The following is a 27,906-nucleotide window of genomic DNA, read 5'->3' as shown; positions in this document are numbered from 1 at the left end:
ACAGACGGCCTCAGGTTTTCCTGCAAAACATCCTCATAAAACTTTTGAATTCTTCCTTCCATTAATGATGGCAAGTTGTCCAGGCCCTGAAGTAGCGAAACAGCCCCAAATCAAGATGCTGCCTCCACCATGCTTCACAGTAGGGATGAGGTGTTGATGTTGGTGAGCTGTTCCATTTTTCCTCCACACATGACATAGTGTGTTACTCCCAAACAATTCCACTTTGGTTTCATCAGTTCACAAAATATTTTGCCAAGACTTCGGTGGAGTATCCAAGTGCCTTTTTGCGAACATTAAAACAGCAACAATGTTTTTTGTTTGACTGCAGTGGCTTCCTCTATGGAGTCCTCCCATGAACACCATTCTTGGCCATAGTTTTGCATATAGTTGAGATATTGGACTGTGCTGGTAATTTCTGTAAGTATTTAGCAGACACTCATGGGTTCTTTTTTTTTACCTCTCTGAGTATTCTCCGCTGAACTCTTGGCATCATCTTTGGTGGATGGCCACTTCTTGGGATAGAAGCAACAGTGCCAAACTCTATTCATCTGTAGACAACTTCTCTAACTGTCGATGGATGAACATCCAGACTTTTAGAGATGGTTCTGTATCCTTTCCCAGCTTTATGCAAATGGACAATCCTTGATCGCTGGTCTTCAGACAGCTCTTTTGACAGAGCCATGATGCACATCAGACCTTGCTTCTCATCAAGACAATTCTTACCAGGTGTGTTTTATAGTGGGCAGGGCAGCTTTAAATCACAAATCGGTAATTGTGCACACACCTGACTTAGGGGCCGTTTACATGATGACTCTCCGAGAAGACGAAAAATTTCAAATGTGCATCTACATGGTTTCGTTTCCATTCGAACAATATCGCAATTCCGCATGAAAACGATGTAGTATTCATGCCAGGCCCTAGGGGGCAGTGCAGATTTACAAGATGACAGCGAATGATGAACTTTGACCCCACGGGGCTCCTCAGCCCGGAAGAAAACATGGCCGCCCATTCGAAGCAGTGGCATTTTCCTTTTGCTCCAAAAGGCACAAAAATGGAAACATTCAACATATTTAAATGTAAAAATATTATTAAAACAGTCAATTAAAGCCAGCGTTCCGCCATTTGCAGTTTTTAATGTTAAATAGCACCGCTGCACACGCCCAATGTGACGTGTACGAGTGCTGACGTTATCGTCGCAGGTCCAGCGCGGCAGTAGCCTTTGATATGCATGCGAAGCAAGCCCTTCTCATTCCCCCGCAATCGAATTCTTCCCCTTTCGAGGCAGGATTCAGAATTTTGCGTCTTCGCCGACACCATATGCACACAAGGCGAGTCCCCAACTCATTTGTGTCGCAGAGTCGCCATGTAAACTGCCCCTAAAATTGTTTGGTAAAAAATGGTTTCAATTGTTCTTTAAGTCTCCTTAGGCACTTATTTTTTCCCCCTTTTGTCATTGCGTGCATGCTATCCTCGTTAAAATATGAAAACCTATGAATGGTTTTAGTTGAAGCAGAGTTTTTACATCTGTGTGATTTTGACAAAGATCAGATCACATTTGATGGTGATTTTATGCAGAAATGTGAGAAATTCCAAACGGTTCAGATACTTTTTCATACCACTGTATTTTCCAAATATATTTTATTATTTGAAAAAAATATTTACTTTTTAAAAATGTTTTCAAAATATGTTAAAAGTCTGTTGGTTTCAGCTTTGCAGATTTTTTTAAATTTTTTTTTAAAGCACAAAAGTACTTTTGCGAGCACCATCTATGAGTTGTGTTACTCATTAGATGGCGCGCGTGAAAGAGAATTCAAGATTGTAACTCCGCCTCAACATATCAATAATGCAAATGTAGGATTTTACACACCAAAATAATGAGGCTCCTAAAAATAAATATCTGCTCGTACGCTCAAAATAAAAGGCGGCAAAATAGCGGTTGCTCCCGAGCGGACGTGAAAGTGAGGCAGGGCGAAGGGAGCGAGCGGCGTGTCCCAGGGAGACAGATTGTCTTTTAATTGCTTGAAAAGTGCAGACCTTTAAGAAGGCCAGCAGGGGAGGACTCAACACACACACACGCACAATGTCCTCCGCCATAATGACGGGGAGTCGCTCCCTGCACGCGGGCTCTTATAATGAGCTGAACTCCAGCCAGCCAGCGAGTGTGCTGATAGCATCAAAATGAGAGAGGAAAAAAAAAAAAAGAAAGATGGTGCACAGATTGAGGGTCACCGTGCGAAGAAGCTTCTTGCTGACTTGCTAAACTCATTGGCTGAAAAACATTTAACTCGGGGGTGCCGAAGCCAGGGCCCGCCGGGGAATCCAACCTGGCACGCGGGGCTGTTTTGCCTCGTTGTAGCTCATTCATACTCGAGAAGTCCCGATCCAATCACGTGATCGGAAATCGGGCCGTTTTTAAGAGGATCAGAATTAGGTGAAAAAGATTGGGTTTTTAATTTAATTAGTGGTTGACTAAATACTTATTTGCCCCACTGTATATTAAAAGGGCTTATGTTAGGTTCCGTAAATTCTGGGAACTGCGGGTTGCAGCCCGTACTGTGTTTTGCCTCTCGTATCCTGAAATTAGTTCCGTAACAAGAGGCAATATTTTCCCCGTTGAGGTGTGTCATAGCCTGAAAATTCCTTATTTAGAGATGTTCCCAAGTAAAGGTTGAAGGAATCTGTCATTTTAGCCAGATTTACCGATTCACGCCAGCCGAACCGCCGGACAGCTCCAGCTGGTGCAGCTCCAACGACCCGGGCCGGCGAGACACTGACAATCCGGCCAAAAGGCCAAACTCTGTGCGTTCACCTTAGTCTTAACCCCTTGTACTGACTCCATTCAGAAAGCTGGAAAATGGATTCGAAGCACAAGTTGAGAATTTATTCTCAGTCGAAAGCAATCATACAGCACGGAGGGACCCAAGGATCCAAGGTCACCATATCACAAGACAACAAAAAGGTTCCCGAGAAAAAAATGACAATGGTTTATTAAACATTCAGTCCTTTTAAAGGCTCTCGCTAGGCGGGCTGTGGGCAGGAAGAGGGGTGTGTTTGGGTCTTGCAGATTCGGGCGGTCAAGTTCGTGTGTCACCGTTGCTGGGTCATGGTTAATGAGGCGACTGAGGTGGGGGGTTGGGCACGCCGAGCTATCAAATTTAGTTGTTTTTGTTATCAGGTGTTGTGGTAGTGCAGGACGTCCCGCCATTTGTTCTGGACTGTCCTGAAGGGCTGATCGCGGGATTTGATGTTTGCAGACAGGAGCTTGTAGATGTCTTGCCTATCACCTGGTAGTCAGCGTCAATCTTGCTCAGTCAGCTGCATGACACGCACGTTGTGCTTCAATGATAAGAAGGCGTCATGTATCTCTTATGCCCTATGGCAAATAGATTCTGCTTGTTTTCCTATATGGTATAGGTGCTATTTATTCGATATTGGGTGTGTTTGAGTACTACAAACAGTCAAACAGTAAATACGAGAAACGATACCATTCCCTGCATGAGCAACTTTCCTCCACGTCGAAACAGACTGAGCGTTTAGCGCCCATTACTTGTCCCCAAATCGAAAGTAAGAACGCCAAAATCAACAAAAAATGTGTCTCAAACTCAATGGGAAGAAGCCCGAAGCCTAAAAGCCAGGCTCTCCAGAAGATCTGCTTACGGTTTCAAATCGCGACGGGATAAATATAGCTGAATAACACGTGGACTGAGATCAATCCCGATATAATAAGATGATTACGAAGAACAATCATAACCGAGCAGATGACTTTTGCACCGGAGGGAAAGCGCGGCTCTCTTCTTTTTTTTTTTAATTTGCCGTATGATTTAGCAGCCCGTGAAAAGCGCCGACGGTACCGAACGGCCGCTTCCCGGTGCCGAGATTTGGCCAGAAAACATCAGCGCGCGACGCCGCGTCGATGTCATCGCTCTCCGACGATACCATCGATTGCCAGATTGCGGCTTGATTAGATATCGACAAGGAGAGAGCGAGCGCGTCTTCCGTTAAAAGTGAGGAATCAAAGCCACGTTTCTTTATCCCGTTAAATGGAAAGAGACAAGGCAGGTTTTATCTTTTTCTCTCAGACCACCGTTACTAAAGTGCAAAATTAAAACATTAAAAGGATTAGGCGCACGCGCGCCCACAAGAAAGCTTTAAAAGCACTTTAGAAAGTTACGAAAATGGACTATTTGCTGATCTCGACTAGAAATTGGGAGGAGATAACGTACATGATTTTTTTTTCTTTCTCATAGATTGCCCTCCGTTAATTGTACATGCGTTGATGAATTTGCCTCCACGTACATTCTAAAAATGTCACGCATTGAGAACATATGACAGAAAAAAATGTCAAATTTTATTTTCGTCGTCGTCTTGTCAGACAAAAACTGGCATTCGTTTCGTTATGTTCTAGTAATCGTTATCATAGGCGGAGTTTGACTTTTGTGGTGGGGGGCAAAACATGTTGATGACCCTGAAACGTAGTGTCAGCAATAAAATTAACTTACAATATATATGCTCGGATAGTAGCTTAGCCCATGCTCGTACATACTGGCATCCGAACTGTGTGTGTGAGCGTGCGCGTTTTTCTGACTTACCTATTGGAGAAGTAGACGCTGCATCCTTTTTGACTAAATATTCCAGCCATGAATACTTATGATAATACGTTAAAAATGAGCATTTTTGTTGTTGTTGTTTTTTCCCATCATTTTTAGGGAAATTATAAATCAGGCTGCTTAGGAAAGCTAATGAAGGAATAGTATCTTTTCTCGTATTTACCGTTTGACTGTTTGTATTACTCTAACGTACCCAATATAAAATAAATAGCATTTACATCATAGTTTAAGGAAAAAATGCAGAATATATTTGTCATAGGGCATAAGAGATACATGACGTCTTCTGACCAGGGAAGCCCAACGCATGCATCATGAGCAAGATTGAAGCTGACTACCAGGTGATAGGCAAGACATCTACTAGCCTACGTCTCCAACACCAAATCCCGCAATCAGCTCTTCAGGACAGTCCAGAACAAATGGCGGGACGTCCTGTACTACCACAACACCCGATAATAAAAACAACTAAGTTTGATAGCTCAACGCATCTCAGACGGTGAGGCGTGCCGAACCTCCTACCTCAGTTGCCTCATTAACCATGACCCAGCAACAGTGATCCACGAACTTGACCACCCAAATCTGCAACAGAAGAAGACCCAAACAAACCCTTTTTCCTGCCCACAGCCCAATCCGCCTTCAAAAAGACTGAATGTTTAACTAATGGTTGTCATTTTTTTCTCCGGAATCTTTTGTGGACTTGTGATATGACGACCCTGGAACCAGTCTGCCTCCTGGGTCTGTTGCTGTTTTGCCTTGCCGTTTGATCGCTGTCGATCTTAATAAATGGTCAACTTGTGTTTCAAAGCCTTTTTTCAGCTTTCAAAATACAGTACAAGGGGTGAAGACTAGGATGAATGCGCCAAGTTTGACCTTTCGGCCGGGTTGTTAGTATTTCGCCGGCCCGGGTCGTTGGAGCTGCGCCAGCACGGGTCATGCGGTTCGGCTGGCGTGATTCCGGCAATCTGGCTAAAAGGTCAGATTCCTTCACTATGCTTGGCCAATATCGACGTTCATTGAATATGGTACGCCCGGTGGTGGCTCTGTTGCACAATTAACGTTTTTAGTGGGGCAGACTGAAACGCCGCTCACCATTATGTCGGTGCTCTCCGGCGTTTCATGGTCCACATCTTCAATCTTTGGTTCTCACTCGGTAGTAGTTACCGCTTTTGAAAGCTGTGGTTTGACAAAAAAAACTAGGGCTGTCAAAATTATCGCGTTAATTTTTAAAATTAATCACGTTAAAATATTTGACACATTTAACGCACATGCCCGCTCAAACAGATTAAAATGACAGCAAAGTGTCATTTCCACTTGTGTGTTTTTTTCACCCTCTGCTGGCGCTTGTGTGCGACTGATTTTATGGGTTTTAGGCTTCAGCACCATAATTGACATCAACGATGGCAAGCTACTAGTTTATTTTTTGATTGCAAATTTGACAAACTTTGTTAAAACAAAAATATTAAGAGGGGTTTTAATATAAAATTTCTATAACTTGTACTAGCATTCATCTTTTAAGAACTACAAGTCTTTCTATCCATGGATCGTTTTAACACAATGTTAATGCCATCTTGTTGATTTATTGTTATAATAAACAAATACAGTACTTATGTACCCTATGTGTAATGTATATATCCGTCCTGTGTCATATCTTTCCATTCCAACAATAATTTACAGAAAAATATGGCATATTTTATTGATGGTTTGAATTGCGAATAATTACAATTAATTAGTTTTTAAGCTATGATTAACTTGATTAAAAATTTTAATCGTTTGACAGCCCTAAAAAAAACACAAGTCTCCATCTTGCACCACAGATGGTTTTGGCTAAGCATACCAAATGACCGTCTCTAAGGTTCTAGTGAACTGTTCCAAAAAATAATTTTGACCCATTATAAAACTATTTCTGGTTCATTTCATTCATTTTTGTTGTTTTATTGCTTTACAACTTTTATAGACAACAGTTTACCGGCAAAGTCTTAATTTTAAAATCATGTATAGGAAAGTCGATTACATGCAATGACGGTTTAGGTCACCCTTAATCTCCACGTATGATATTATTTGACCGCATGAACTGCCATACACCCCTCCCAGTCCAAAGGGATTGGACGTCTAGCATAGTCAATGGCACCGAAACACGATCCAGACCGTTTAAATCCGTGTTCCTCGAATACGAGAGACGATGCGTCTGACCTTTCCGACCCGGAATGGAGTATCAATATCCAAAATGGAAGCTGGACATTTTCTCATTTTGCCGGCGTACAACTTATGAATTTTTGATGTTTCCATCTAGAGCTTCAATAAAATGATTTTTTTTCTCTTTCCAAGGAAGGAATTTAGCCTGACATTTCTTTTTTATCTTCCCCACTACAGTGTGTTAAACAGAACTCCGGTCCATCTCATCCACGAGATCATTCTGGTAGACGACTTCAGCGACGACGGTAAGTGCTAATTAACTCGTCCGCAGCGTTCATGTTAATAATAATAATATTTTGAATTGAAAATGTCGATGGTTTTTGTTGGTGAATCACTAACTGCAATAGATTGGACACCTATCGTCGTCAGTAGCAGCCTATGGTAAATGTTCTCTCATTTATTCAATTGTTTTATTTGTATTTTTTAAAGTTTTTCATTTAAAAAAAAACAACAACATAGAAAATATATTGAAAAAATATATTGTGCCTGTCTCCTTGTGCCTTGCAATTGGCTGGCAACCAATTCAGGGTGTACCCCGCCTACCGCCCATAGTTATCTGGGATTGGCTCCAGCACCCCTGTGAACCTCGTGAGGATAAACAGCTTGGAAAATGAATGAATGAGTGAAAATATGTTGTACTTTGTAAATGGTTTTAATTAAAAAAAACACACCAAATATTCTTCAATTCATTCAATTGTTTCATTTTTATCCAGTTTCTTATTTATTTTCAAAACACTAGGTCACTTTTCAGTTTTGGTTGATTTTGGCGACACCGATGGTCAAAAACGGTAGTGTTCTGCCTTAAGGAAAACTGCGTTTCCCATGAGGACCAGCGCACACACCCCGCACAGTGTTGTAAAATCATCAATCGATCAAAAATCAATCTTCCGGTCACCTGCAGATGGATTATCCAACATTTCTGTTTTCAGCGGCTGTGTGAAGGAGGAATAGTAATAAGGTAATGAAGCCAGTTATGGCTAGCTTGGCTAGCAATAGCATATGACGGTTCGCAACCGTGTGGCTTAGTGTGGCTAGTAGATGCATAACCCTAACCCAACCATGATGGCGACGACTACTATTACTACTACTACTACTACTACTGCTGCTGCGCCTTATAATGCAGTGCGGCCTATATATGAAAACGGTTTTAAAATACGTCATTCATTGAAGGTGCGTCCTATATTCAGATTATGTGCGGAAAATACTGTATTAAAAATGTGAAGGGGAAAAAAACATTTAATAGGAAAATAACAATAAATATGATAAACAAAGGAATATCTGCCTACTCTTTCCAGCGATGATTTGGGATAGGAGTGTTTTGAGTTACAAGTGCGAGCAGTATGTATAGGAATGCTTGAAGGCGGTCGGGTGAAAAGTGAGGCGTGTATTTTACGGTCAGAGAGCGGAGCGCTCGTCCAGCTGCGACCGACCGCTCGTCCCCGGAGAGACCGACACTAAAAAAGTCCCGCAACTTGCAGCGAGCGACGCGCATCCGATCCGTCGTTTAAGCGGTGTCTTTGTTTCATTTCAGGGAGCGACTGTCAGCTTCTCACCAAACTGCCCAAAGTCAAATGCCTACACAACAGCAAGAGAGAAGGTATGTATACGTATCACTTTTATCAGTTTGACTGGATTCTACATTTAATCACAGTCATGATTTGAAAAAAAAAAAAAAAACAAGGCGCAAGTTGAATTAAAAAAAAAAAAAGACATTTTGATGAATTTATTTGCCTTTTGTTCATCCATTTTCTTCCTGGCTCACCTTGTTGACACCAGTAAGGCAGCAGGGCCGAGAACCAAAAGTGGTATTTACAATGTGGAAAAATGGATTTTGCCACGTGGCATTTTTTGCCATGTGGCAAAATGTATTTTGACATGTGGCTTTTTTTTTTTTTTTTTTGGTAGGTGGCAAAATGGATTTTGGTCAGTTGAATCTCAATACGCTGTAATCATGTAAAGTTTATGGTCAAAAATCATAGGCACACATGTTTTTCTGCCATTTGATATGAATGAGAAATTTGGACGTTCATACCTGTCAATGGCATGGATGTGTATGGCCCGCAAAACTGACATATACCCCAAAAAATACGACATACCCCCCAAAAATATGCCACAAACCAAAATCCATTTTGCCACATACCAAAAAAAAATGCCACATGGGAAAAACCATTTTGCCACATGTCAAAATCAATTTTGCCACACGGCAAAAAAATGCCACATGGAAAATGAAAAATGCCACATGGCAAAATCAATTTGGCCACATGGCAAAGAAAAAATGCCACATGGTAAAATCAATTTTGCCACATGGCAAAAAAAATTCCACATGGAAAAGAAAAAATGCCACATGGCAAAATCAATTTTGCCATATGGCAAAAAAATGCCACATGGGAAAATCCATTTTACCACATGGCAAAAAAAATGCCACATGTCAAAATCCATTTTGCCACATGGCAAAAATAAGGCCATATGGCAAAAAATTCCACATGGCAAAATCAATTTTGCCACATGGCAAAAAATGCCACATGTCAAAATCCATTTTGCTACATGGCAAAAAAATGCCATATGGCAAAATCCATTTTGCCACATGGGGAAAAAATGCCGCATGGCAAAATCCATTTGGCAAATGGCAAATATAAACAAATGCCACATGTCAAAATCCATTTTGCCACATGGCAAAAAAAGTGCCATGTCAACATCCATTTTGCCACATGGCAAAAAAAGTGCCACGTCAAAATCCATTTTGCCACATGGCAAAAAAAGTGCCACATGGCAAAATCAATTTTGCCACATGGTAAAAAAAAGTGCCATATGGCGAAAAAATATGCCACATGGCAAAATCCATTTGGCACATGGCAAATAAGAACAAATGCCACATGTCAAAATCCATTTTGCCACATGGCAAAAAAGTGCCACATGTCAAAATCAATTTTGCCACATGGCAAAAAAATTCCACATGGCAAATACCACTTTTGGTTCTCGCTGTCTCTCCATTAAGGCCGCCTGGCCGCGCGCCCGCCTCCACCTTTCATGACATCACGCACTCATGCACGTGCGCGCACAGCCAATTTACCCGTTTGCCTCGTTAAGCGTTTATGACTTTAGGTCTTCTTCCTCAATTGTCTTTTTAACGCCCATAAATACGCAGCCAGCCAATACGGCACTCGCCGTTAGCTGTAAAAGGCACCTCGGCGTACAAAGTGGGCCATTCTTCATTGTTTCTGTCGACGTGTGCGGGCGGGCGCGCGTGTGTGTGTGCCCGCCCATCCAGAAAATAAAGCCTTATTGAGGATGAAATGGGATTTTAAATTGGCTGAGCCCGGGCGGACAACCCACGCGTCAAACTTGTGACAATGTCACTGACACGCACACACTTCCATGTCAGTGAATATTGATCAGAGCGTTTAGTTCAAAGAGGGAAAAAAAAAGCACGGCCTGCCTAACAAGCTCATTTACAGCTGCTGACTCACTTCCCGTCCCTCACGCCGACCTCGTTAACTGGTGGGCCGCCGTCAGTGGCGATAGATGAACCGGATCTGTTTAAAAACAGGCTCTTTTTACACCACGCGCGCGCCGTCATGTCAGCAGATTAACTAGCACGGTACATTGATGTCACCGGTCTGGGTCGTCATGAGAAATAACGTGCCGATGCCGCGCCATGTGTACTTTTTGATCTCTCGCTTGTCTCCCTACTCAAGATGGCCGCCAGCAACATATGCCTCTGTATGTAAAAAGCAGCGCTTGTCCAGACTAGGCATGTGCCGGTATGAGATGTTGACGGTATGATAACCTTAAGTAAAAATACCTCGGTTTCACCGTATTACAGTATTGCAATAAAATGTTAACTTTTTTCTTTTTTTTTTAACAATGTTCTTAACAAATTGTTGAAAACACATATTACCACAAAAAACGGCTAAATATACCTTTTAAAACATTAGCTTAAACACAAACTTAGCTTATGTTAGTCTTAACAGGGAGCAGCTGGATTCAGCCATGTGAAATGAGTTATGTCATATTCACTTTTGCCACTAGAAGGCAGTGTGTCTACCCAATTCAATAAAACTTGAGACTTTCAAAATAAACCATTACAATGCCACTTTAATTAAACGAATACTCGAAGCAGCGAAATTTAATTCGAATCTTTTTTCTAATGGAATTACTCGAGTTAATCGATTAATCGTTGCAGCACTACGGAAAAATTTACAAAAGTAAGCTAAGGGTGAAGAGGAAACTACTTAGCCATCTTGGCATGCTAACTAGCCACGTTATCTGCCTCGTTAACAAGCTTATGTTTGAAGGAATCTGACCTTTTAGCCAGATTCTCGGAATCACGCCAGCCGAACCGCCAGACCCGCTCTGGCGCAGCTCCAACGACCCGGGCCGGCGAGACTCGACAACCTGGCCAAAAGGCCAAACTCCGCACGTTCACCTTAGTCTTAACCTCTTGTACTAACTCCATTTTGAAAGTTGGAAGAAGGCTTCGAAGCACAAGTTGACAATTTATTCAGGTCGGCAGTGATCAAACGGCAAGGCTAAACAGAAACGGACTCAGGCGAGGAGGCAGACTGGTTCCAAGGTCACCATATCACAAGTCAACAAAAGGTTCCTGAGAAAAAATGACCATAATTAGTTAAACATTCAGATTTTTTTAAGTCTCTCGTGGGACGGGCTGTGGGCAGAAGAAGGGTGTGCTTGGGCGTTGTTTAGAATTATTGTTTGTTTGTGGCTTGGACAGGAGGATTCTGGAGTTACTGTTGTCAGGGCAATGAGGGTTGTGGATTTTGCCATCTCGGCGTCAAAGGGGCTCTTGGAGTCTTATCAGTCGTGTTATCAGTTGGATATCGGGCGTTCTCCTGTGTTTCTTGTGTTGGGGCAGGACGTCCCGCCATTTCTTCTGGACTGTCCGGGAGAACTGATTGCGAGAATTGGTGATACAGACGTGGGCTGTGTCTTGTCTTGTCAGCGTCAATCTTGCTCAGTTAGTTGCATGACGCACACATTGGGCTTCTGTGATAAGAAGGCGTCATGTGTCTCTTACGCCCTATATTCTGCTTGTTTTCCTTAAACTGTGATCTAAGTGCTATTTATTTTATATTGGGTGTGTTAGAGTAATACAGTCAAACAGTAAATCCGAGCAACAATACTATCCCTGATTATCTTAAGTGTTAGAGTAATACAAACAGTCGATCGGTAAATATGAGAAAAGATACTCTTCCCTCCACGTTATAGTATTTTTTTTTTTTTTTTACCATCGTGAGGCACACTAAACACGCTAGAATGAACTTCTCATAGCTGGTGGGAAACATTCATGAAAGCATTTACTTTCATTAAATTTTGTGTAAAGTGATGGATGATGGTCACGTAAATGTGAAATCAAGTGGGAGGTGTTGCCTCCCCTGGCGACCACCCTCCGCGAGCCGTCCTTCCTCCTCTAAGCCGCAGCCGTCTGTTTCTTTTCGCTAGCCGGAGTACTCCCATACTAGCGACTTTGTCTTTTTTGAGGGGGGAAAAAGCTCAGGTGTAGTATAACCGACAGACACAGGACAGAGCACCAACCGGAGGTGGAGGGGTGAGCGCTGCCGCTCCAAGCCACGGATTTTCGCTGCATTTTTGGGATATGTAAAATAGCTAATACCGTATGGTATGACGGAAAATGTTTGTGGTTTTGAAACCGTGACGTTTTCATACCACGGTAAACCTTGAAACCGATAATCGGCACATGCCTAGTTCAGACATTTTTCTGCTACCCTGTGAGTTTATCACTGGTAAGCGTCCAATCCATTTGAGGCGGAGGGTTCGTTCATTCGCCGCCAACCCTCCCACTTCGAATGGACTGGACGTCTAGCACCGTCAATGGCAGCCAATGAGTCAATAGCAGGTGTTTTGACGTTGATCAAAACATCTGTGGTTGAGAAATAAGCTAGTTGGGAATTGTCACTCAATGGACTTTGACGGGAAGGTCGCCCCTACCAACATGGCCGACACTCATGGCCATTTTGGTCGGGGCAAGGAAAGTTCATTCCATGCTTCTCCTGTCAAGTGAAGGATGAAGCAGAAGGATGATTGGTCTGCCATCAATGGTGGTAGATGGATAGGGAACTTCTGTTTTTTTATTTAACAATAGTAAAAATAAGAATTAACCCCCCCCCCCCCCCCCCCCCAAAAATGTTGTACTGTTTTTGTTTTTTTTTTTAAATGAAAATGCCAGTCAAAGGCAGCAAATGCGGTAAAAAATTAAGTTTGTGATGTAAATTGAAGCTTGCGCATCCCGTTGAGTGGCTTGTTTGTCAGGTCTGATCCGGTCCAGAGTGGGCGGAGCCGACGCGGCGGGTGCCAAGGTCCTGGCCTTCCTGGACAGTCACTGTGAGGTCAACAAGGACTGGCTGCCTCCCCTGCTTCACAGGATCAAACAGGTGAATTGATCCGTAGGCTAGCGTTCATATTCAAACACAGTCAGTCTGTAGATGATTTCATGCATAACGTTGGGCCTTTCAAAAAATTCCAGACCAGATTCGTGCGTGACGCCATGTCATTGTCACATTCACTTATTTTTGTCATTAATTTTTAAAAAAAAAATGTTTTTCCCAATTAAAAATGGAAAATAATATCAATACTAATACTAATATCAATACGACGTACTCTACTTACGCGATTTCGACTAATGACGCCAGTCTCGTCCTGCATTTTGTCGCCGGTCGTTTTTTTTTTTTTGTCTTGTCGCATGAACAGTAACTTATTGGATGTACCTCAGAGAAGCTAATTTTTACCTTACTTTATTAATATGACATGCTTTGTCCTCAATAAATGTGAAGTTGTTCAGCTTGACAGACAGCAAACAAGGCAATTGTGCTTTTTTAAGCTATTGACTTCCTTTTCTTTGACCAAAAAAAAAACAATTGGTGATCAAACGTCCGTCTAGTCTGATCAATATGTAAATTTAGTAGAAGGAATTAGCCTCATTTGCCTAACAAAAGTCCGTTAGCTTAAATGCTATGAATGCTAAGATATTTACAATTCTCATAGCAAATCGCTCACATGTAACTCCAGAAACTGTAGCTGTAAACTTAATTACAAATGCATACACAAACATATTAGCAGAAACAACTTACAGCCTGATATGTGCCAAACCAGAGCGTAGCTATCCTTTATCCATGTTAGACACCTGAGTCTGCTTCTGTCAAACAAGGCGATAGTAGACCAAACGCTGCCACCAGAGGGCAGTGTATCCTCCATCATTAAACAAAATCCAATACTTTTGGACTTTTGGATAGTTATTTTGGGGTACTTAAAGGTTTAATTCCGGCTTATGCAGGAAATTGGGTTACGTTGCCAGCGTAGGAACAGAATTCTTCGTAACCTGCGGACTACCTGTATTCTCTTTTTGTACATTTATTTACAAAGAAATAATAATTGGAATGTATTACCGTCAATGGCACTGAAACGTGAACATCCGCTTTCAGTGTACCATTTCTTTTTTTCCCCACTTAATAAAAAAAATCTGTTTTTTCAAGATTTAAAAGTTTATTTTTCTTTTTAAAAGATTAAACAAAAACATTCTTTTCCCTTTTTTTTCAGTCCTTCCAGTTTAAAAGACATCTATTGCCGTCAATGGCACTGAAACATGAGCATTTACTTCCACTCCTGCCCTTTTTTTGTTTTTTTCCCCCACTTTAAAAAAACAACAAAAAAAAATGTTTTGTTTATTTTTGGGGGGGTTTTTCACACAATTTTTTGCTCAACAGAATTGTCGGTCTATCACCGTGAATGGCAGGCAATAAATTGAAATGCATTAGTGCAGAAGGCGAAAATGTTCTGTGCCTTTCACAACCCTGAAATGTGACCTTCAATTCCTCTGCAACACCGGAACGTGGGTTTGTTTTTTACAAAAGCCTTCACAGCCATTTTCCAAAAGTGCTTTTCAATAGACTGAGCGCTAACGGTCCGCGACGGTCCCACCTGCCGGCTAATATTATTGGCGGGCGTTTGACCGCGCTAATGGTGGCGCGCTCCGCCGTTAAAGCCGCCGCTCGCAGCTGGCTTTTATCTCTTCGGCGCTTCGGAAGCGTCGCCCGGGACCTCGTTAAAAGGTTAACGGGGGCACTGGCGAACGGCGGAAAGTCACCCGACTCCAAAACGGTAGTCGTTTCGCGGAAAATGAACTCGCCGACGACAACGACAGACGTTTGATTCCATTGACGGCGCCGGCCGTCCGGTCCTTTTTGACCGTGAGGGGCCAATCAAAAGGGATCGGAAAGCCGGCGCCGTCAATGGCAGCCAGACTTGCATTTTTACATTGAGCACACAGTAACACATTATTCATACTTGGGAAACACGTCGTCTTTCTACGGCTGGAACGTTTTTTCCTAAACTCTTCGGCTGACATTGATGTCCAATGGGTTTGGACTGAGTTTTGGGCGTGACAGTTATTTATTTAATTTTTTGGGTTGTACCCACAGGACCCCACCAGGGTGGTGAGCCCCATCATTGACGTCATCAACATGGACACCTTTGCCTACGTGGCGGCCTCCGCTGACCTACGAGGAGGTACGCAAACTTAGCTGGCTTTGAAATTGTTTTTTCTATCGTTCATAAACAAAAAAAAAAAAAAAAAAAGAAAACCTGTAAATATCGTTTTTTAATGTTATTTGGATTTGTATATATTTTAAATATCACAAATATTACTTGTATTTATCATATATATACGGCGGAAAACACTCAAGTGACTTGGAAGTTCCAATCTGAGACCCCCAATTTGGCCAAATTTCAAAATTGTCCTATATTCATGTGTGATACCATTTTTTTCATTTGACGTTGTTTAAAAGTTTAAAATATGTGAGTGAATAATTTTTTAAAGTCGTTTTTTTTTTTTAAACAAACTATCAGACATCAGTTAATGATTCTAAGCTAAAAATGACATTTTGAATAATAAATATGATAGCTTACCTTCTTTTTATGGCTAGGTTGAAACAAAAGCGGTTACGCGACATCTGTAAACGGGGGTGTCCAGGGTAAAACGGACAAATTAAAAATAGTTCGGGGACTTAATGCGCCATGAATCTGCTATGGCAGCATATAGACATATAGCTCTATCGAACACAACAGTTCATTTTGGCTTAAAATACAGCAGTTTGTTTTAAAAAGGGGTGCAAGAGCAGAAACTGCTTTTTCAGCCTTGTCTGTGTTTTCTGCCATATACCCCGTATTGGCCCGAATATAAGACGGTGTTTTTTGCATTGAAATAATACTGAAAAAGAGGGGGTAGTCTTATATTCGCGGTCTAGACATTTTACCCATTCACGGCACTAGATGGCGCCAGATATCATTGAAGCGATGTTCTGTCATGACAGATCTCAGCTACTCTCAAGTCCTTATTCAGATTTGTTTCAAGACTAGTTACAGTTAGACTTCACTTTGATGGTTAATGCAGTTATTGCAATTTTGTTGTTTTATCACAATAGATTGGTTCATTTCCATTTCAAAAACAAGAAGCCATTCATTTACGAATGTGATTGCAATTTAGTTTACATATTTAAATGTTCAGATATTAAGATTTGAATGAGGCAAGACAACATGCTTTTTCTCTCAAATATATTGTTATAATCATTTGTTTCAGATGTACTGTAATTATTTTCTGTATAAAAATTGATTTGGTGTTCAAAAAGTATTTTTTCAAACTTGAGTCTTGAAAAAGAGGGGGTCGTCTTATCATCAAGGCCGTCTCATGTTCGGGCCAATACGGTATATATGGCGGAAAACACTCAGGTGAATTGAAGTTCCGCTCTGAGACCCCCAATTTGGCCAAATTTCAAAATTGTCCTATATTCATGTGTGATACCATTTTTTTCGTTGTGACGTGATTTGTTTAAAAGTTTAAAATATGCGAGTGAATAATTTTTTAAAGTTGTTTTTAACTAAATATTAGACATCAATTAATGATTCTAAGATAAAAATGACAGACATTTTGATTAATAAATACGATTACTTACCTTTTTATGGCTAGGTTGAAACAAAAGCGGTTGCGCGACATCTGTAAACGGGGGTTTCCAGGGTAAAACGAACAAATTAAAAATAGTTCGGGGACTTAATGCGCCATTAATCTGCTATGGCAGCATATAGACATATGAAACTGCTTTTTCAGCCTTGTCTGTGTTTTATGCCATATATGTATTTTAAATGTGTTCGTATACAGTATATATATTATTTATTCATTAGTATAAATATCTTCAAACTATCCAGTTTTCGAACGAGTTCCGTTCTTTTGCTGGCAATGTAACCCATGTTTCCACGTAAATAAGAATGAACTCTTTAAATTATGCGGGTCGCCGGCTGAATGCCGGTGTGTCGGCGGGGTGTCGCCTGCTCCGGTGGGGGGGCCCTGCCCTGCCTTGGGCTTGGTGGGCCGTTGGGGGTCCTGCGGTGTGCCGTGCCGGTTGGGGTTTGTGGCTTGTGGGCCGGGTGAGCGTGGGGGTTGGTGGTGCGTCCCCTCTTCCCATCCCTGAGGGCTGGTTGATGGGAGCGCGGGTGGCCTGGGGGACCGGCCTTGATACATGGGAGGAAACAATGGCCCCTTTGCTGGGTCGCGGGAGGGGGATGGGCTTGCGCTGACTTACCGCTTGGGTGGCTATCGCGTGTTTGGTGGGATTTGCGCAAGGCTGGATGCGATTGGGCGTGCTCGGGTGGGGCACATCGTTGCCGGGATTAGCGATGGGGCGGCGTAGGGTCTGTTGCCAACAGGCTCACACTCACAAGGGATTCACACGGTTACTGGGTTCTAGATCACAGAGCTGATTTGTGTACACTCCACCCCTCCCAATCACTTATCTTCTAGACCCCCCCCCCCCCCTTTCCCTGGTCAACAGGCCCCCCACATGGTGTCAACCGGAAATACATCTAGCTGACGATAGCACCAACATATTCATAGTTGATGCAGGCCTTCAATGTATTTCTTGTTGTTGTTTGTTTCTTTTCTTTCTTCTCTTGTGTTCCTTTTCTTCTGTTCCCCCATATCCCCTTCCTGTTTGCTGGTTTGTCCTAATAAACGAGGTATGTTGAAGGATCACAAAGGGCGTATGTCATATTCCAATGTGAAACATTAAAAGTGTTCAGACCAACTGGACACTCAGACTTCCATTCTCTGTGTCAAACAGATGAACAGGACAGGTTTAAAAAAAAAAAAAAAAAAAAATTCTTTTCGGGCCCCTTCAGACAATCAATCAAGTGGCTTAGAGATATTTTAACACTATATTCCAGCTCTGTGCATCATCTTGCTTTTCTGTTTGAGCCTCCCCTGTCTTAACCACGCCCTCGTTATGTCCGCAAACCGGGCACCCCCCCTAAATTCCGCTCCTGCTCCTCGCTGAATGGTGTTGGTCATGAATCCAAATGAGCGTCAATGCACATTTTCAGACCAATGACAGTGATTTATATGCGAGTCGGCCAGTCAAAAATAATGGCAAGATTGCCAAAATCATTACGGCTTTTTTTTCCCCCTTCCTTAGGTTTTGACTGGAGTCTTCATTTCAAATGGGAGGGGCTCTCGCCCGAGGAGAGGGACAGCCGCGTCGACCCCACCCAGCCCATTAAGTAGGACGCCAAAAACAAGCAAATAAAAAAAAAAAAAAAGCAATCAGCTGATGTTTGAACACACATGACAGGACGCCCATCATCGCCGGCGGCCTCTTTGTCATCGACGCCTGGTGGTTCAAGCACCTGGGCAAGTACGACACGGCCATGGACATTTGGGGCGGGGAAAACTTTGGTAAGTCAAAAAAAAACAATCCCAAAGATCCAAAATTGGAAGTAGCCCACGTGACACGTTTTTTTCCCCGCAGAGATCTCCTTCCGGGTTTGGCAGTGCGGCGGAAGCTTGGAGATCATTCCGTGCAGCCGCGTGGGTCACGTCTTCCGGAAGAAACACCCCTACGTTTTCCCAGAAGGAAACACCAACACATACATCAAGTGAGTGCAAAACAGGACATTTCTCTCTTTTTTTTGTAGTATTTTTTTTCAATTGAACATTTGGAAACTTAAAGTGAAATTTCAGTATTATTTTTTCCCTATCTTATCTATCACTGTAAATGGCAATGAATGAGTTAATTTTTTTTCTTCGTGAAAATAAGGGGGAAAATTATTATGATTTATTATTCACTCAATTCAAGTCATTTCTTTACTACTTCAATTTTCTTGCTTTTAACCGATTGTGTGCCATTGACGGCACTAGCCGTCCAATCTACTTGAAGCGGGATGGCTAGCGACGCACGGACAGACGTTCATTTGCCGCCAAACCGCCCCCTTCAAACGGATTGGACGTGTACGCGTGATAAACTCATTTCAATAGCGTACCCCACGTAACACGTCACCTTTGCTCATTAATATTCATGATGTTAGCAACTGTTGCTAAGAGGGATCAAACTCACGTTTGTCCCTCATGCTAGCTGCATGTGGACCATGGCCTCCAACAAACTGCATATGAAGGTGAATGGCTTCACCTTGCTTGCGTTAAACTGGTTTTTTGGACGTCCGCGCAAGTTGATCCATTGTTCAAATGTTTTCCTCATTTTTGGCTTCGGGAAACGTATGAAGAAAACACCCTTCATTTGTAGTAACGTCTAGTGTCGTTTGTACTAGTTCCCTAGCAGCAGTGTTTACTTGGCTTGTTCTTTTTTGAAAGATTACCGGCAGAAATCAAGAAGTACTAGCATGGGTTGTATGCGAGAGCGCTTCTATGTTGACCCCCTTACGGTTTACGATGGTGACGTCACGCAGCCTTACGGTCTAAAAATAGCATTCGTGCGGTACGCTATTGAGAGCAGAGACGCGATTTGACGCCACGCGATCGGAGCGCGATGGCACCGAAAGAATGGACAGTACCGGCGTCGCGCTGACGTATCGAATCGTTAAATATCACACGGCGGCGTGCTGTCAAGGACAGAGCGTCACCCGGCAACAAAGTAGGATGTACATCTGCCGCACGCGCGAGCAGCGTAGGAAGTTAGCGGATTAGCGCTTCCTCATCCGTATCGGAGTGGATCAAACGGTGTCTGACGCCAGATCGGGAGTGTGACGACGTGTGTTTGTGTGCGCTAGGAACACGCGGCGCACGGCTGAAGTTTGGATGGACGACTTCCGCCTCTTCTACTACTCGGCTCGCCCGGCTGCGCGAGGAAAATCCTACGGAGAGTAAGAAAAGATTCATTCAGATTTTTTTTTTTTTTTTTTTTAAGAGTCCTGACTTTTACTTTTTGCCCAAAAAAAATACAGGAAGTCATGCCTGCAAGTCACTTTGAGCCGCCCGTTTGATTTCGGCTCGATGAACTCGGTGCTGTCAAACTCATCTCCGTCAAGGTCATGAGTGTGGCTGCCACTGTTAATTACGCGGGCCACCATTTTGACACCTGCGCTCATTGCATCAATATAGTCATCTCCTAAACTGGCACGCCAGATTGATTGTTCCATATATACAGTGGTCCCTCGTTTTCGCAGTTAATAGGAACCTCCAAAAAAAGCGTTCTTTGCTCTTCCTTTTCAAATTGACCATTCTTCTATGATAAACAAGCTGCAGTGTTGTTTTTGGCTGCCCTTTTAATTTTGCTCTTAGTCTTTTGGACCGTAATATAGAGGCCCTAAGGTGTCATGGAAGAAGAAGAAAAAAAACTGAGAGGGAAAAAAAAAAGTTGACGTTAAAAAAAAAGTGCCCATTGAGGGACACGGAAGATTTTTTTCTGTCAAAGCAGAAAAAAACAAGGAGGTAAAAAAAAAAAAAAAGTCTAAGCAATAAAAAAAAATGTACATTGAAGCATTTTTTTTACATTGAAGCAAAAAAATCTTCTGGAAAAAATAAAGTCAAAGCAAAAAATTTTTTTTTACATCGAAGCCCAAAAAAAAAATCTTGAAAAAAAAAAAAAAAAAAATCTTGGATGCTAATCGTCCCTCCAGAGTTTAGCAATTGGTTGCTAATGAAGTCAACAAGCACCGCCAAATCACAGAACGTTTTCTGACGAAAATGTCCGGTTGAGTTTAAGACTCGCTTCAAATGTCTTCTGCTTATTTGGAAACCGTGCTTGATATCAAGAATTGATCTTATGTCATCATATTTTAGGCTTATTTCAAAGTAAAATTCAAATAACCTGCCCCGTGGATGAACATGCTCCATTGTTGCCATTGCTTACCTGGAAATTGAGCTGCACAACACACGTTTAAAATAGCGGAATCATGTGTATTTTTTATTATTTTGCTGTGACTTTTTTTTTGCTTCAATGTAAAAAAATGTTTGCTTCGATTTAAAAAATATATACAGTATATTTTATTTTTTAGCTTCGACATCAATTTTTTTTTATAATAAAAATAATAATAATAATACATTTTATTTATAACGCACTTTACATTTGAAAACAAATCTCAAAGTGCTTTTTTACTTTAGTGTTTTTTTTTTTCCCCAGGATTTATTTTTTTCTTTTGCTTCAACAGAAAAAAATCTTCACTGTCCCTTTTTTTGTTTTTTTATGTCAACTTTTTTTTCCCTTTTTTTTTTTTTTTTTTGGTCCCGTCTTCCCTTTTTTTCCCCTCTTCCATGTCTCCTTAGGGGCTCCGTACGATAATACTTATGAGTCTGTCATATTTGAGTCATGTCAAAACGTTTAAGAGAACCCTTGCTATTAGCATTAGCCTAACGCGAATGCTTTGCTAACACTACGAGTTACATTTAGTGTGTGATGATCACTCGGCACAGACCTTTTAAGTCTATATTCTCTCTTGCCAAGATAAGAAAACAAATCTTACCGTGTGTGCAAGCCATGAGACTGGAGAGGACACTGCACTGGTGAGTTGGGGTGGAGGGGCAGTTTGTCACATGACACGAGTGACACTGCAGGCTAATTACACGTAAAATGTCACATAACGTGAACATGTGACGGAAACTATTGCACATTTTTGTCTCACATTTGGCTCATTATGTTTTAGTCTCCCAAAACACATCTTTAGCTCGTTATGGTCTCGTCGCCATCATGAAAAAAGTGTTTATTGACGAAATATTTTCCTTATTGTCATCGGTAACGAAAACAACACTGTCGAGCAGATCGTCCTTAGCTCCTGCCTCTTTCCTCTGATTGGCTCGCCCGCAGATGGCCGCCAATCCACATCAAGGTATGTGTTGGTTTTCGGTTCCCTGTCAAGAAAATGAGGAAATGAAGTGTATTTTCGACAAAACTAGTTAGTTGCTTCCCACCTCATTCTCCTGATTGGCTGGAACATCAAATGAGCGGGGAAGCGCTTGGACAGTTGAGCTTTGCAAGGTGATCAATCAATCAATTACGAAGTAATGTCTTGCTTGTAAAGCTTGTAATCTCCACTTTGCTACGAGGTTTTTAATTCATCGACGGAGCTAGACGTCTGTCTGTTTGAAGAGGGCGGGTGGCTGCGACTGAACGAGCGCCCTCCTTCCCTCCAGCTTCAAACGAATCGGACATCTACTAGTGATGAACTCTGATCGGACGCCACGAGATGAGTGAAAAGCACGAAGCGGGCGCATGCGATGAGTCAATCTCACACTTAGTAAGGCAAAGCGTTCTTCCAGACGGCGGCGGTGACGTCACCGCCGCCTACCACGATGCGCCGCCGTCGGCAGATAAAGCAGAGGCGTCGGCGTTTAAATGTCAGTGTTTATCGGCGGGACGCAGACGTTCCGTCCGGCTGACGGATCTTTTATTTTTTTTTATGTCTTCCCGGCAGCATCCGTGGACGCGTGGAGCTCCGACGCTCACTCAAGTGCAAACCCTTCAAGTGGTACCTGGAACACGTCTATCCGCAACTCAAGTCAGTTCCGCCTCCTTTTTTAGCCGCCGTATCAATACTTTTGTCCGCATTTCCAATACTTGATCATCATCAGCGCCGTTGACATCCCATCCATTTGGACTGTCGGTGCTCCTACTGGCTTCTGGTTATCGTGACAGTTATGAAGTTAGGATTTTTTTTTTTTTTTATGTAAATATTTCATTTTTTTTCCATTTGTAATTAGGGCCCGAGCACCAACTGTCACGAGATGGCTCAATGGCCAATTTGGAGGCCTGAACATGCTCGAAAAATCACTCAAATTTCCACATACATGTGGCTTTGTGTACATTTGGATAATTTTGCAATTTTTGCAACATTACGAAAAAATCAGGGCTGTCAAAATTATCGCGTTAACGGGCGGTAATTAATTTTTCTAATTAATCACGTTAAAATATTTGACGCAATTAACGCACATGCCCCGCTCAAACAGATTAAAATGACAGTGTCATGTCCATTTGTTACTTGTGTTTTTTTGTGTTTTGTCGCCCTCTGCTGGCGCCTGGGTGCGACTGATTTTATGGGTTTATGCACCATCCATGAGCATTGTGTAATTATTGACATCAACAATGGCGAGCTACTAGTTTATTTTTTCTTTGAAAATTTTACTATTTTATTCAAACGAAACATTAAGAGGGGTTTTAATATAAAATTTCTATAACTTGTACTCACATCTATCTTTTAAGAACTACAAGTCTTTCTATCCATGGATCACTTTAACAGAATGTTAGTAATGTTAATGCCATCTTGTTGATTTATTGTTATAATAAACAAATACAGTACTTATGTACCGTATGTTGAATGTATATATCCGTCTTGTGTCTTATCTATTCATTCCAACAAGAATTTGCAGAAAAATATGGCATATTTTATAGATGTTTGAATTGCTATTACAATTCATTTTTAAGCTGCAATTAACTCGATTAAAAATGTTTAATCGTTTGACAGCCCTAGAAAAAAATGTAACAAAATGGCTCCGTGGCGCCCCTTGAATTTTTCAAGAAGGCCTCTCCTGTTAGGTTTTTTTAACATAGAGCGCTGAAATTTGGGGAGTCCATACATTGTGCAAAACTGCTCCAAAAAGTCTCTTGCACCCATATCCCAAACCCAACAGCAAATGTGAATTTTTTATCGATTTACTGGGTGCACGTTTGAGACCTTGGCGCCTAGGGAGTTAGTTGGAGCCTCTTAAAAATTGGTGAGACTGTTTATGAGACATATAAGATCTTAAGTTAACAAAATGGTGAGTTTTCATTAATGGGCCTGACCTGGGCAGGGTGCCAAAGTCGGCCATTTTTTGCCGAAATATCAAAATCAGAAAATGACTCATAACTCCCTCATACAACATTCATCTTTTTCATATCTGGCATGTATGTGATGTATCCCAGCCTGGACACGACTGCTTTGAAATATTACCCATACGGCCTGGCGCCCCCTGCTGGCAACAGGAAACTGCCTTTTTTACGAGAGCAAACTTTCCCTAGGCCAATGTCAAAGACTGGTAGATGGCTAAAAAAAGTTATTTCAGCAAAAGGGGTAACACTAGCTATTAGGTGGTAGGGTGTCCTAAACTTTTTCCTCAGTTAGAATACGCATTTTTCTTGATATATTTGGTTTAATGAGTAAAACAATGTTCATTGTTGTTGTTTACCTGCAATTAAACGATTTTCTTTTCCAGAGAAAAAGAAAAACAAGATCAGACATTGATATGTGAACATATCAATAATAATTAAGAACTGAATATTTCATGGGATGTCCTAATTTTTCACATGATTGTAGTTATATTTAGCAGTTTTTGTGGGAACTTGTTTGAACCATTTGATAAGAGCATTGTTAACAAAAAAAGTTAGCATTTTATAGCATTTAAGCTAGTGGACTTTTGCTATGCAAGTTGGCCAATTGTTCTTTTGTTGAGGCTCAACTCAGGTGTTTTAATTTTTTATGTTCCTTATCTGATTACTCGATTATTCGAACTAAGTAGTCATAAATTAATCAACTACTAAAATAATCGGTTGCTGCGGTTCAGGGCCATTTGGGGGCCCTAAGCGAAATAATGCAAAGGGGCCCATATTTTTGGCCCACCATTTCGTCACTGTGTACCGTGAAACCCATACATGCAATCCAAGCCATACGTCCATATTTTGTATATTAATCAGATTTTGTTGCACTGCATACTTCAAACTTCTCACCCCAAATGATTGTCAGTACTTACAGTAGATAGCGCAAAACCTTTTTCTAAAAGAGGAAAGAAAGAAGTTAAGGAAGAACTTTTATTTTTTTTTAAGCTTGTAATCAAGTATCAAAACTCACAAAAGTCAAATAAAGCAAACTGTAGTAAACAAAATAGAATATAAATTAAACAATTGCCAGATTGGGGGGCCCCCTAGTGGTCAGGGGCCCTATATAGGCTGGGCCGGCCCTGCTGCGGTTATTGACTCAGCAACCCAGCCTGAGTGTAGCAGTGAACCCTTTCTCTCTTGCTGTACTCACTGGCACGCGGGCAGCCTCACATTACACACAATCAAGAACCCAAACGGGACTGCTCACATCAGCCGGCAAAAATCGATTATCCAATTTGTTAGGAACTAATTTGTTAATCGATTCAATCGATTAATTGTCAAAGCCCTAGAAACTACATATACAGTTTGAATCTAGCTCACAAGAATCAAGATTTCTGTGCTTTGTGACTGTTCAGACTGCAAAAGAGCCATCGGATTTCAATCTGGAAGGGCTTAAAATCACATTTTTGCTGCCTGTTTGAACAAGGCCTGATATACTGTAGAGTGAGTGGCAACGTGCACGGCACTCAGCGGGTTCAAGAGGTGGACACGCACGCACGCAGAGTGTGCTTTAATCCCTTCAGCGGAAAGGAAAAGGGAGTGCATGGGATTCTCGTGGGGAAAGAAATAAGCTTTGAGGTCTTATTAAGATAGCAGATTGAATTAACGCCGTCAAGTTGATCACAGAAGAAAGCGGTCACCCAATAAGTCCGCTCGAAACGCTCCCGTTTCAGGATTCCCGACGACTCGGACCGCCAGTCGGGTTCCATCCGCCAGAGGCGCAACTGCATGGTGTCTCGACGCGGGGACGACCGGGAGACGCCCGTCCTGGCGATGGCGCCGTGCGCCGATGGCGCTGGCGAACAGGTGCGCACGCTAAAGATAATGCTGTCGATACGACGGACCCGCCTTCTTTTAAAAAAATAAACGGTCCAAACGTGCCTCGGACTAAAACTGGAAAACGCGGTGGTCTTTTCGTTTAGGAGTGGACGTACACGGCGGGTCGGCAGATCCGCCAGCGACGCGACGGCAACAAGTGCGTGTCGGTCACCGCCACCTTCCCGGCGTCGCAGATCTTGCTGCTGCCCTGCGACCTCAGAGACGCTAAGCAGGTAACGGACTCCGCCCCTCCGCGGGTCCTTAAATTGAAAATCCAGATTATCGAGGTCTTAAAACATTGTTTTTGACTGTTTTATTATCGCTATGTATTTTAGGAATCGTTTATTCTATGATTTTACAGTGGTATGAAAAAGTATCTGAATCTTTTGGAAATTTCTCACATTTCTGCATCTTTGTCAAAATTACACAGATGAAAAAACTGTGTCAGCTTTAACTAAAACCACCCAAACATTTATAGGTTTTCATAATTTATTGAGGATAGTGTGCAAACAATGACAGAAGGGGGGAAAAATAAGTACGTGAACCATCGCATTTAATGTTTTGTGGCAAAAATAACTTCAACCAGACGCTTCCTGTAGCTACAGATCAGTCTGGCACATTGATCAGGACTAATCTTGGCCCATTCCTCTTTAATAAACTGCTGTCGTTCAGTCAGATTCCTGGGATGTCTGGCAGTAATCACTGTCTTTAGGTCATGCTACTGCATCTCAATGGGGTTCAAGTCTGGACTTTGACTTGGCCACTCCAGAAGAGTTCTTCTGAAGATGATATACTTCTGTGTTTTGGATCAATTGTCTTGTTGCAGCATCCATCCTTATTTTAGCTTCAACTGTCTGAAAGACGGCCTCAGGTTTTCCTGCAAAACTTTTGAATTCATTCTTCCATTAATGATTGCAAGTTGTCCAGGCCCTGAGGGAGCAAAACAGCCCCAAATCATGATGCTGCCTCCACCATGCTTCACGGTGGGGAAGAGGTGTTGATGTTGGTGAGCTGTTTCATTTTCACTCCACACATTACGTTGTGTGTTACTCCCAAACAATTCCACTTTGGTTTCATCAGCCCACAATTTTTTTTGCCAAAACTTCTGTGGGGTGTCCAAGTGCCTTTTTGTGAACATTAAATGAGCAACAATGTTTTTTTTTTTTTTGACAGCAGTGGCTTCCTCCGTGGAGTCCTCCCATGAACACCATTCTTGGCCATATTGTTGATATGTGCACAGAGATATTGGACTGTGCCAGTAATTTCTGTAAGTCTATAGCAGACACTTTTTTACCTCTCTGAGTATTGTGCGCTGAGCCCTTGGCGTCATCTTTGGTGGACGGCCACTCCTTGGGAGAGAAGCAACAGTGCCAAACTCTCTTCATTTGTAGACAATTTCTCTGACTGTCGATGGATGAACATCCAGACTTTTAGAGATGGTTTTATATCCTTTCCCAGCTTTATACAAATCAACAATCCTTGATCGCAGGTCTTCAGACAGCTCTTTTGACCGAATCATGATACACATCAGACAATGCTTCTCATCAAGACAATTCTTACCAGGTGTGTGTTTTATAGTGGGCAGGGCAGCTTTAAACCACTCATCAGTGATTGGGCACACACCTGGCTTAAATTGTTTGGTAAAAAGGGGTTTTAATTGTTCTTTAAGTCTCTTTAGGCAGAGAGTTCACTAACTTATTTTTCCCCCTTCTGTCATTGTTTGCATGCTATCCTCATTAAAATATGAAAACCTATAAATGTTTGGATGGTTTTAGTTAAAGCAGACACTGTATTTTCATCTGTGTGATTTTGACAAAGCTCACATCACATTTGATGGTGAGTTTATGCAGAAATGTGAGAAAATCCATAAGGTTCAGATACTTTTTCGTACCACTGTATACTCTTAGTTATTTATCTATTGAATATAATTTTTCACGCATACTGTTGATTTATTTAATGAACTGATTGGCAATGAATGAGTTCTTATAATGATCAATATTTGACTGCCGATGATGTATGGATGATTTAGGCCTAAATAAATGTGACAAAAAATTTTAAAAACTATTTTTGGGAGAGAAATGTGTATTTTCAAAGACAAAATGATAAAATGGCTAAAAATCTCTGCTCAC

The 27,906-nt window shown here is 41.8% G+C and overlaps 1 protein-coding gene across 3 annotated transcripts in view; it reads left to right on the top strand.

The window, feature by feature from the left end:
- galnt14 (UDP-N-acetyl-alpha-D-galactosamine:polypeptide N-acetylgalactosaminyltransferase 14 (GalNAc-T14)) overlaps window positions 1-27,906 on the top strand; it is a 70,911-nt gene that overhangs the window by 40,360 nt on the left and 2,645 nt on the right. For 2 of the 3 annotated variants that reach the window (XM_057823402.1, XM_057823400.1), the window contains exons 4-14: window positions 6,975-7,042; window positions 8,329-8,394; window positions 13,086-13,207; window positions 15,251-15,338; window positions 18,293-18,377; window positions 18,449-18,552; window positions 18,626-18,752; window positions 19,881-19,973; window positions 22,521-22,604; window positions 25,633-25,765; window positions 25,882-26,010. In XM_057823402.1, coding sequence (XP_057679385.1) covers window positions 6,975-7,042; window positions 8,329-8,394; window positions 13,086-13,207; window positions 15,251-15,338; window positions 18,293-18,377; window positions 18,449-18,552; window positions 18,626-18,752; window positions 19,881-19,973; window positions 22,521-22,604; window positions 25,633-25,765; window positions 25,882-26,010 — 1,099 coding nt within the window. The remainder of the gene's footprint in view (window positions 1-6,974; window positions 7,043-8,328; window positions 8,395-13,085; window positions 13,208-15,250; window positions 15,339-18,292; window positions 18,378-18,448; window positions 18,553-18,625; window positions 18,753-19,880; window positions 19,974-22,520; window positions 22,605-25,632; window positions 25,766-25,881; window positions 26,011-27,906) is intronic. The other variant, XM_057823399.1, reaches the window with a different exon arrangement.

This window comes from Corythoichthys intestinalis, chromosome 19, assembly GCF_030265065.1.
Source record: "Corythoichthys intestinalis isolate RoL2023-P3 chromosome 19, ASM3026506v1, whole genome shotgun sequence".
In the NCBI taxonomy this organism is placed as follows: Eukaryota; Metazoa; Chordata; class Actinopteri; order Syngnathiformes; family Syngnathidae; genus Corythoichthys; species Corythoichthys intestinalis.
This window is presented reverse-complemented; position numbering and strand designations above follow the sequence as displayed.